The 12,417-nt window shown below is 38.0% G+C and overlaps 1 protein-coding gene across 1 annotated transcript in view; it reads right to left on the bottom strand.

The window, feature by feature from the left end:
- The window catches only part of Itgbl1 (integrin, beta-like 1 (with EGF-like repeat domains)), a 214,305-nt gene that overhangs the window by 74,088 nt on the left and 127,800 nt on the right, over window positions 1-12,417 (bottom strand). Inside the window, exon 7 of the mRNA XM_005374034.2 lies at window positions 9,460-9,606. Coding sequence (XP_005374091.1) covers window positions 9,460-9,606 — 147 coding nt within the window. The remainder of the gene's footprint in view (window positions 1-9,459; window positions 9,607-12,417) is intronic.

Below are 12,417 nucleotides of genomic sequence, written 5' to 3' on the forward strand. Positions count from 1 at the left end.
TTGGGTATACTCCACTGTAATGATTGTGTGTGTGTGTATGTGTGTGTGTGTGTGTGTGTGTCTCTCTCTCTCTCTCTCTCTCTCTCTCTCTCTCTATATATATATATATATATATATATATATATTCATTTTATGTTGTTCCTAATTCAATTTTGATCCTTATTTAGTCCATTTGAGCTCATACATTGATACCTTATAAACAACAACAACAATTTATTTCCCATTGTTTTGGAGACTGATAAACCTCCAATTAAGGCACTGGCAAAAGAAAATCTGTCTCCTTCCTTGTAAGGGATACCTTTTTTGTGTGTCTTTCCATGGCAAAAGGATCAAGCTAGCTGTCCAGAATCTCTTTTACAAGGGCACTTATCTGTTTTAGGAGGACTCCACCTTAGGACTTAATCACCTCCCAAAGCTGTCGATTTCTCTCTACTGTTATGTTGCAAACTAGGTTTCAAAGTATGAAGCGGGAAGGGGAGTTCATTCAGACCACAGTGGTACATATCACTCAAGAGAGAAACTTGCACATAGTAGATGAGAAATTCATTCTTTGTGCAAATGTCTGGGGTGGGGTCAGACCTGATGCCCATTAAGTGGTACACTGGGTCATTAAACAGTGTTTGCCAAAAAAAGCTCACACCCACCTAGAATCTCAGAAAATCATCTTATTTGGAAAAAGTGTACTGGCAGATGCAATTAGTTAAGGACCAGCAGATGACTCATCCCAAACTTAGGGGGCCCTAAACCTAATGACTAGTGTCTTTATACGTGAAAGGAGAGGGGGATTTGGGCAAAGAGAAAGTTACGGAAGACAGAGGTAGAGATTGTGAGTTAAGATGCCACCAGCCACAGAACACCAGTAGCCACCCGAATTTGGAAAGGCAAGAAAAGATCCTCCACCGGACCTTGTGAAGGCATTGTGGCTTCTGACCCCTTGCACTCAGACCAATAATCACCAGAACCCTGAGGGAACTGCTGCTGGCTTTGGGGTGGGACCAAAGAGTAAAGAGTGCTTTGCGGGGCTGGGGATTTAGCTCAGCGGCAAAGCGCCTGCCTGGCAAGCGCAAGGTTGTGAGTTTGGTTCCCGGTCCCGGAGAAAAACCAAAAAAAAAAAAAAAAAAAAAAAAAAAAAAAAAAAAAAAACCAAAAAAAAAAGAGAGTGCTTTGGACTCAGGCTCTGCCAAAAGATCCTGAGAACAGAAAATGTTTCTGGGAGGGCATCTGGTGACAAGCACGGCTTTCTGTAAGATCTTCTGGGCACCTGTCTGAGTCGCCTTTGGACACTGGGCAGCGATTGAGCTGCCAGTCCCCAGTAAAGCCAATGCTGCCCTGAGCTTGTATATCTCTTTTCAGGAGTGACTTGTCTTGGGTGTCTCTAAAGGTCTAACCAAAAATCATGGTTACAAACCAGACAAATTCTAAGCTAACCAACCCGTCGAACACAAATTCTGGGCAGTGAAAAGGTCCTATGGAGATAATTCAAATCACTTGGTCTGTTCTTCAATTAAATAATAGAAAATAATGCTTGAACCAAGCTTACTCAGAAGCACCCAAAACATCTTAGTTTCATTAACAAAGAAAATTAATCCTGGAGAATCCCATGCCTCAAAGTACATAAGTAAAAGACAACACAGTTACCAGTTAACGGGTGTTATTTTGGTTATTTTACTATTTAACATTATCGTGGAGATGGAATGGTTAAACACATTCCTTCACGTTATTCTTCAGTCCTAAAATTATCCTTAGAGAAAACGTAAAATGTAGATCTGAGACAGATCCTCTTCTGGCCTCTTTATAATCTACTTAGCCCAATTCTCATCCATACTGAACAAAATATCATTGTTGTGCAAGTTGTCCATGTTGGAATGTTTCTAAGGCTGTGAATGGTTCAAGGGTTCCAGTGCCCAACCAGGTCTCCTTCCCTTGCCTCCCTTCTCTCCTATTTAACAGAGCATCAGAAAAAGATGTCACGTGACAGGAAGCCTTGTATAACTCTGAGCACTCCCTGAAGCCCTGTTTGCTCAGTGGGAAGTAGGGCAAACCCGAAAGTGTCCATTCCTCAGTGTAGGGCCGTGCCCACTACACAGCTTTGCAGAGTAATGATTCTTAATGCGACTGCACAGCAAAAGCACCAGGGAGCCTTCAGATCCCTGACACCCAGGCCACATGGCGCACCAATTAAATCAGGAGAGAACTTGACTTTGGTACTGCAGAAACACATCCGTAAGTCACAGCATCCTCATCACCTCTACGAATTCCTTAAAGGAATTTTTTTTTAATTCTCTAAGACTTTTTACCTCACTTAGATGTCTTACAAGACATCTTTATCACACAGTCTAAAATTTGTACAAACTATTTTTTTCCATTTCCTCTGACCCTCAGTTCTCGTTGGCCCCTTTTAAGACCCAAATCTAAAAAATATGATCCCAGAAGTTTGCTCAGCACCATGCTCAGAGCAGCCCCCAGATGCACCTTGACCACTGTCCCACCCACTATCTTGGTTTCTATCAATTATTTTCTTTCTGGTTTAATTTCTGTTCACAAGTTCACTAGAAGCTCTATGACATCAGCTGTCTCCTTCATTATTCTACCCTCAGTACCTAGAATGGCTCTGGGCACATAATAGGACACAATTCTATGGTGACTGAACAAATGGTAAGTGAATACTGATCTTGTTTTCTCTACTACCCTATCACCTGCAGGTCATTATTATATCATCTCCTTAAACCTTTATAATCCAATTGTGTGTTAAAGTTAATGAAGCAATTTCGTACATCCTATCTTTTCAGCAGGAATATATTATTTTAGTGTCTGTTTATAACATATAATGCTGACGTTCATTTTGGGAAATTGGTACATCTCTGTAACAAACATATCTGGATCCTTTGCATCTGAACTATCCCTCACAATAACATTTTAGAGGACACAGCAGTTTCAACGATAACACCATTTTTACAGATAACAAAGCTGAAGGTCCCCCAGCGTTAAAAACACACACAGGAACAAAACTCTCCAGGCTCACACAAACAGTAACTGGTGTGAGCACAGCTGCTGTAGGAGATACCACAATGCCTGGTGGCCGTCCCTGTCATGCCTGCCCCCTCCACACCGCCCTCACCATTAAAGAGCAGCTTGCTGGAGAAGGCCACAGGGATGGAGAGGAGGAGCCCCACTGGCAGCATGACGGAGTCTCTCTAACCAAATGAGGACCCGATGCCTGGTGATAGTCTCCAGGGACCCGGAAACAGAGGAGAAGCCTGGGTAGCACTTGTGAAGGGGACAGCATGCCCTCGCTCTGTCACACCTGGTGCAGACCTCTAACACCTCCAAACTCTGATTTATTCGTATCACCCAGATGTCTCTGGGTACCTTTGCTTATGTAATAGAATTATCTAGAAGAATGTGTCTAGACTCAGGCACGAATTATGCCACTTGGGTTTTGCTGCTTCCTCTTTTATAATTACAATGAACTACACCCAAGAGAATAAGCCCTGCAATTCTGTCTCATCACCGCAACCACAGTTAAACAATAACATTAAGTATTCCAGCCTTCTGGCAGTCAGATGAGGCAGAATGGAAGACCTTTCCAGGCACCATAGAATCTGTATTTTCTTGCTTTTTACATTCTTTTTAAAGGCTTTCAGTTAAGTGTTCTGCAATACAGGGCCTTGAGAAGAAAACCTGGCAAAGCAGTTAACATCCTTGTAAAGAGTTTTACACATGACCTCAAAATACTTGCTGTTTCATCCCCAGGACTATCCAAAGCTTAAAGGGCTCACCACTGTACCCTGCCAGACCATTTGGTATTATTTACTGGCATCCACATGGCATGAATACTTGGAACAGCAAAGAGGCTAAAATTACTTAGAAACTTAAATAGGAAGCCAAAGAATTCTGACTTTCTTCATCCAAATAAAAGGCATCACATGAGTACTAAATATTTATGGAGAACCAAAATCTCATCTATCTTAATCATTTTACTCCACATGAAAGGATGCCATAGCTACAGACTGTGTTACTCTGGACCCGATGATGCAGACACTTGGTAGAAAGCAGAGACTGGAAAAAGAGTGCATAAGTCACATGGACTCTTGAAGCCAAGTCAGCTCTCAATGGATCTATTTAGCTATGCAAAACCAACTGCACGCCAGCTATGAAGGTGAGTCAGAAATGCCAGGTGCGGAACCCATGAGAGCAGACACACAGGCGAGAGGTCCAAATGAGTCAGAACAGAGTCAGGTTCAGTACTGCAGAGAAGTAAAGGGCACAGAAAGAAAGTTTATGAAGCTAAGTTTCAAGTTACTGTGAAGAGTTTTACTGCCATTTTAGCCTGTGGCTTGCTGGAGTCCACCCTTGGACTCCTGACAAAGTAAGTGTCTGCTCGCCACCGGCCTACTGCCTCACTAGCTGCTGTGAAGGCGTGCACATGCCTAGAATCTGGGTAACATGTCCCTCCAAACGTAATCTGATGACTAGAGACAGTTGCCATTTTAACATTTTGCTAATGGGAATGACAAGGGAAAATAACTTTGGACGGGTGCTGTCACTAGACAGGTGACGTGATTTGAGGTGTAGGAAGGAGCAGGAAAAGCTCCTGAGAGGCTCTGAAGTATCCATCTGCCTCCTGGAAATAGTTCAATCTTGGTAACTTTATTTGCATTAAACTTGGCATTTTAGCAGTGATTCAATAGACGGGCATTAAGCAAAGTTAACCTAGCATTGCTATGACCATGACGATGGTTAACTATGGTTAAACTAGCATTTCATCTTCCACTTCTGTTCTTTGGCAAGAAAAATTGTCCTTTGTTGCTTAATTGTTCTTTGGCCTTATTATTGGTGATACCATTCTGAGAAGGGGAAAAAAACCAGCCTATGGTCAAAATTGGTAACATGAAAATCTTAGCCTCCTGCCTCAGCCTCAGTGGGTGGGATTACAGTTGCGCACCACCATACCTGGCCCCATTTGCACATTTTTTCAAAGGTTTTAACCTATTTTTATTCATTTAGATCTCTGTGTTCCACATCCAAGAGGTTAAGGGTTTGTGTATGTATTCTGTTACGAGAATGTAAATTGTGGCTCTAAATTATCAATAAGAAACAACACAGATTCCTAAGATAAGAAGGTTGGTTAAGTTATTTTGCTACAACCATATAATGTTTTGACTATGCAGCCATGTAATAAAGTACTATACAACCACTGGCATAACTTTGCAGAATTATATTTTAAAAGAAAATTTTATTTATTATCTATCATTTTAGCAAGTTAGCATGATAAAATCCAGTAAATTATCTAAAACAACAGCTCTAGAGTCAGAAGTCCTGTAATTAAAATTTGTACTAAAATTTATACCTCTGGAACTTACATATTTGTAAGATACAAACTGTTCAAATTTCCACTTATTTTTCTGTATAAAAGAATAATAATTATACTTTGTCCTACTTATTGTAGCTTTGGGAAACTAAAAAGAAAATGCATGCCACATTCTTTGCATTTTATCTGTTGAATAAGTCCACATAACTGCTATTTTTAGAAGAGCACAAATACTTCATTTGTCAATATGTGCATGGTGGTATTTAATTTGGTTTAAATATTGGCACTAACAGCATACATATATAGTTTTAAACCGGATGTGTTTATATGCTTATCTCTATAAGTACACTTTGCATTACATTTTTTTTGTTCATTTGCTTGGATTTAATTGTGTTCTTTAAATTTCATTTGTGGAAGAGAGTATTAGCAAAGCATTCTGCCCTAATAACAACAAACATTCCCTCAAGTCTCTAAATACATAAAACAAGCTTTGTTCCAACTCATGGTACAGGTCTGTGAAGGATCAGCAAAGGTTTACTGCTTACGTCCTTGTTCCAAGACCCAGGATAAAGCATCTCCAGCACTGTGAACCCTCAGGCCACAGGGGCAGAGGCGACAGCAAATCTTTCCATGCCTCCTGAAGCCTCTGCTCAGGAGTAACACACCTCATTTTTGCTCTCATTTTGGACTGAAGCCAAACTCAAGCTTAGAAGAACCTCAGAGATACGAAAAATATATCTGCAAGTCAAGAAGTGTGTAAAACTAACGTGTAGCCCCCTGAACCATTATGAGTTTCTTACCAGAATGTTAGTATGAGTGGAAAAGGTGGTCCGAATCTTATTCACGGGAGCAAAAATTAGGATGAATAACTTTAGAATGACATTGAGTCTAAAAGTTAAAACAATGACGTGAAATGATATCTATAGGTGATAAGGACTAGAAACCAAGAAATCACACAATTAACATAGAATTTAAGTGATCGTGTAAATGATTTCTACCTGCAAGACATAACAATCCTATCTATTAGCACCAGACAAAGCAAATCTAATTGAATGAAATAATACCTTCACCTGGCCCTGAGAAGCATGAGAAAATTCTCCAGGAGGCTTGCTTACTTGCTTGCTTGCTTGCTTGCTTTATTTATTTATTTTTATTTTTGGCCCCAGCCGTAATCTGATGAGGCACTCAGGCTTGAGAAGCGATGGGCCTTGTAATTGCTTTCTTCACTCATATAACCACAGCCGCAGTGCTCTTTCAAACACTGGAAAACTAACCTGTGAAAGTTTTCCTATTAGGTATGTGCTTCAAAACATCCAAAGCCAATAAGTCAGAAGATGCAGCTCTACACGAAAGCCCATGTCTCTGACCATCGGTCCAAGCACTGGACCGACGGTCATAAATTTCTGGTTCTCTTTCTAAATTCCTGGGAGACCACTCCTCAATCCCTACATGTCTCTGTATGGGAACTAGAAGAGTTTAGTGTTTATTTGTAAAGTACTTCTAGGGGCTTCAGTAAACATAAGACTTTTAAAAATCATAGATCTGTACAAGTATTCTATTTCCTCTTGGTAAAAAAATATTTTCAATAAACTCTAGTGCTTTCAAATGATAGCTACATAGTGACTCTTGAGAAAGATAGAAACCCAGTGTTTGAAGAATTCATTTAACCAGTTAGTATAAGAGTAATATATATATATATATATATATATATGTCTGAAATAAGTTTCTTTTACTTCTTCTATATAGTAACTATTTAGAAAAGAATGAAAAACATTGGTACATGTACAGAGTTAAAGTAATTTTCTATGGTTGAGAGGTATCCCATATGCAGTCTGCATTTTCCCATTATATAATCTGTCATTTTTAATCTCAAAATATATGAACATTTGTAAATTTTGTTCCATGTTTTTTGCTTTAAAATAATAAGCATATATTCTTATTTGTTTCTGTTCTTTTACTTCAACTGGTGACATATGTATTTGAGATTTTAACAACTGTACAGAAAATGAGTCCCTGAAATTAATGTTTTAGGATGTCAGACTTCACGTGTTTTATTTATCACTTTAAGGGAATAGCAAAAATCTCAGTACCTTAACTTTTCTAGAGCAAATATATCAAGAAAAAGATCATTCTATTTTGAGACAGAGTTATAGTCATATTCTTTCCCACCCAAGGTTTTCAGTTTGGAATAGAATTGTCTGTTAAATTATCAGAATAAAGTTCTGAAAAGATAAACTGATTTTTTAAACAAAAGAAAATATGGGTTAGTTTCTCCATGTGTATCCTTCTAGACATGGCTGGGCACAATGGATAAAGCTTTTAGTAAATCTGAAATAGTAGTATCTATTTTGTTAGTGTAGATTAAAAGGTAAATAACAGTAGCATGAGGCATACTAATTATTGATATTTTAATACTCAAAACTATCACAGGCTTACTCAGCACCATATTAGTAATGTAAATGAAGCAATGACATGCGGATTATTGGTTAAAGATGTGGCTAAACAAATATTCCTGAAAGTTAAATAATAATAATATAATAATAATAATAATAATCCTACTTATCTTCCTGTCCTTTGAACAGTCACTAGAGAAAATACTTATGGTACAACAGATCCTAGAGATTTGGTGAATTTTCTATATAATGAAAACTATAAATAATAAAAAAATGGAAAACAATAATGGAATGACAAAACACGCTGGAATTGGAATAATTATATATTTTTGGAGGGAATATAAGTTTTTTAACCACTCCAAAAGCAAGCTTACAACAGTCAAAAATTTGTACATGGAATTATCATATGACTCAGAAATTCCACTCATAGGAAAATGACAAAATTAAAACACGTACCCATCTTTATGTGAATGTTCATAGCAGCATTATTCATTATGACCCCAAAATAGAAAACAATCATATGTCTATCAACTGATGAATGGGTGAACAACTATGGTATACACATACTGTGGAATATTACCTAATCATAAAAAAGGAATAGGAAATGGATATGTGCCACAACATCAGTAAGCCTTAAAAACAATATACTCAATGAAAATACCTAGATACAAAAAAACTAAACATTTTATGATTCCATTTATATGAAATATACAGAATAGATAAGTACATAGACAGAATATAGACTACTGATTTCCAGGCATAGTGAAAAATAGAACAGGGGTGACTGCTATGGAGTTCAGGGTTTCTTTTAGGGCTAGTAAAAATTCTAGAATAAATGCATAGCTTTATAAATATGCTTAAAACATTGAGCTGTCTACCTTAAAAGGATAAATCTTATGCTATATGAATTATATCATATGTAAAAAGTATGTTTTTAAAAAAGAAAAATATAACAGAAAATTAAATTCCTGATCTAGAAAGTGCATCTCCTTTTTTTCTTGCTTGAACAAAATTTGTAATAATCTCAATTACATTTCATCTGCATGCACACTTGATATTAACTTTGCTATTCTCATAATAAAGGCATTTGTATTCCTCCTTATTTTGATAAATGAAAAAGAACAGAAATTTTGCCCCTCGGGGTGAATGCTTCCTTCTCTCTGAAAATGTGCACTGACATGATAATAAGTGCACACGCAATGCCGCATGCCGTCTGAAACAACTGAGTTTAGTTACGGCTAGCTGTTTATAGGATGCTTTTTCAAAGGACAACAATTTCCACCAAATAATGGTATTGGGTTTCATGAATGTCAGTGAACAATTATATGTATTCATCCAGAAAGCTTTACGCAAACAGCCAATCTGTACTTTTTTGTGTTGAAAAATGTAATACGTAAATGAGAACTGAAGTGAAATTGAACAGACCTCAAAGCCAGAGAAGAGTGACAGAGTAATTGTGTGTGTGTGTGTGAGAGAGAGAGAGAGAGAGAAAGAGAGAGAGTGAGAGAATGAGAGAGTGAGAGTGAGAGAGGGAGTGAGACAGAGAGACAGAGAGACAGAGACAGAGGCAGAGACAGAGCGAGAGAATCTTTCTACACGCACTGTAGCTCTTTAGCCATTCTGAAAGACTAATCTACCCTCTTTCAGGGAATGCAGCCCTCTTTTAAATAAGACACACGCCTTCTACTCAATGCACTTGAAGCCCTAAATCCCCAGGTCAGGAAGCGGGGAGCCACCCCAAGAAATCGCACTCACCCCTTCCTGAGCAAGGCAGGGCTGAGCTGCCCTGGCACTTCTTCAAGCTTTCTTCAGGGGCCAGCAGGCAGGACCGGGGGTGTTCACACTTCTTCCCGTACCAGCCTGCTTTGCAGTCACATCTTCCACAGTTACACTGCCCGTGACCTTCACAGCAGAGTGAGAAAGAATGAAGTGTGCATGAGCACAGTGCCAGAATTAGTCTCCAGTTTCATTCTAACAGCGAATATCAAAAATATGTCAAGATCTTAATGAACCCAATATAAAACATTAAAACAAAGGAACATTCTTCTCATATTATTAAAATTATATTAATTGTTCATGGGAGCAAAAAACAAATTCAGATAAGATCAATAGTTAAGTTGGGTTATTAACCCAAATCTGTCAAAATTCTAGATAAATATTATTTTATTGGTCCACTGGGAGCTAGAAGAACTATCTGATGGATTTGGCAATTAATTTCATGTGGAGGAAAGCTATAGGAAATGGTAAACAGCTTATTTTTGAAGCAGGATTTTATGTTATTTCTAATGAATAATTTAACTGATCTTTATTTATGGGGATCCCACAGTAGAAAAATTAGGGGCCACAAACAACAAGCAATGAAGTCTAGAATTTGGGAGAGGTGGATCTTTTTTGCTCTAGCATTCTTGAGCTATAATTAACATATAAAATTGTGTATAATTAAATCCTACCCAACATGATGCTTTGAAATACATGTACACAATTGTGAAATGATTATCACTATAAGTAAATTAACATATCATTCACTCATGCGGTTATCTGTGTGTGTGTGGGTAAAGTTCTCTAAGGTCTACTCTCACAGATTTCAAGGATCCAACACACTTATAATGCAGTTCGGGGCTGGGGATTTAGCTCAGCAGCACAGTGCCTACCTGCAAGCGCAAGGTCATGAGTTTGATTCCTGATACCAAAAAAAAAAAAAAAGAAAAAGAAAAAGAAATTGCAGTGACCATGCAGTAGTTAGGTCTCCAGACCTTCTACATGTTACAGCGTTGAACATTTGTAGGCTTTAAGCAACATCTTTACACTCCACACCCAGCCTTTGGTAACCCCCTTCTACTTTCTAGGATTTCAACATTTTCAGGTTCTGCGTAGTACTTATAAGTAAGATTTTGCAGTACTTGGCATCCCGTGTCTGGCTTATTTCATGTAACCCGATGTCCCCTAAGTTCACTCATGTCTGGGAAACACCAGGACATCCTTTTCTGAGGATGAGTAGTATTCATTTGTGTAAATGTACCAGGCTTTTCTATGCATTCATCTGCCAACAGACACTTCAGTTGTTTCCATATTTTTGAATATTATGAAAAACCTTTTAAGGAGTACAGTTATCTCCTTGAGATAGTGATTATTTTCTTTGGATAGATACCTCCAAAAATTCTAGACCATATGGCTGTTCTATTTTAATTTTTGGAGCTACATTTATAATGTTTTCCATAAATAGTTATATCATTTTACATTTACAACAATGTGTAAGGATTCCTTTTTCACCATAACCTTGCTGACACAAATTTTTGACATGATCTATCCTAGCAGGTGTGATATTTCATCTTGGCTTTGATTTGGATTTGATTTAAAACTAGAGACTGTGTGGAGTTCATAACACTAGAAACCAACCTTGCATGCATAAAAGAGGTCAGGAATGATATTAGATTTCCAACTCCCCATGATGACTATAATCATTACTCTAAACATGTACTAATAAAAACTTTTTAAAATAATAAATTGGTTTCAAAAAGAAATATAAACCATAACAAAGAGATTAAATTGCTTGGCCCATAGATACAGAGTTTGTAAAGACCTGCGGTGAGTAGTGGTAGGCTCTATCAAAAGCCATCCTGCGTTACTAATCATATAGGAGCTTCAGCTCCTGGTTCTGCTGCTTATGGAACGGGGCTCGTCAAAGGGCAGCCTCTTTGATGTGCAGTTTCTTCCTTTTTCACACAGGAAAATAATATACTATCTGTCCACATTTATTCAGAACTACATTATAGATCTTAAAATGTTACATAAAAAATGAGCTACTGATATTTTTATTCATTTGAGCCCACGCATGCAACCAAGTAGAGGAAAACATGATAATTTCAACTGAGCTTTTCACAACTCTCAATAAACATCCAGCTATTCATCATTATGTACCCAGAACAAAGTAGATTTCTATAATTGCTGCAAAAATGTGTGAAGAATTGTAAAGGAATTGGAATGGCGCTTTAAAAAATATATTGGGAACAATGGTAATACGGAAAAGCCATGCTAGTTTGTGTTTGGCATCTGACTTAACATACGTTATGCAATATACAAGTTGGCCTTCAGGGAAGAGTGGCCCCTTTTGTCTGTGTTTTCTGAGACTGTGGGGACCACCTTCTGTTTGTAGAAATTGAAAAATTCCCATCTGCAGATGATTTCCCCATCTATTAATATGGCTCTCTACAGGGAAAAGCATAAAATCACTGGTTAAAGTGGGGTGCCAGAATATGGGTCACTGAATGCAAATCTCTCATTAAATATTAAATTCATTTCAGGAACTATTTATTGAACACTTACTGTGCAACAATTATTCAACCAGTGGAGCTCATCGTCTTAAAGAAAGTGATTGCCAACAATTGCCTATGACGTAGCAATATAATCATTTAGATCTTCCAATTATAAGATTTTTCCTGTATTTGTTCACACTTAGTACCAATTCTATGTCATAGGTTTTCTGGGCCCATGGCTTATTGCCATTTATCATGGCATAGGAAGTCCTGTGCTTCTCCCCGCCCTCAAGGAAACTGGCACAAACTTTGCAAACAGAGCCCCACTGAGGATTCACACATAAATAATACTTTTTTAAAGCTGAAACCCGGGGCTGGGGATTTAGCTCAGCGGCAAAAGCGCCTGCCTGGCAAGCGCAAGGTCGTGAGTTCGGTTCCCGGTACCGGAGAAAAAACCAAA

The sequence above is a fragment of the Chinchilla lanigera genome, unplaced genomic scaffold (genome assembly GCF_000276665.1).
Source record: "Chinchilla lanigera isolate Chin_1 unplaced genomic scaffold, ChiLan1.0 scaffold00003, whole genome shotgun sequence".
Classification (NCBI taxonomy): domain Eukaryota; kingdom Metazoa; phylum Chordata; class Mammalia; order Rodentia; family Chinchillidae; genus Chinchilla; species Chinchilla lanigera.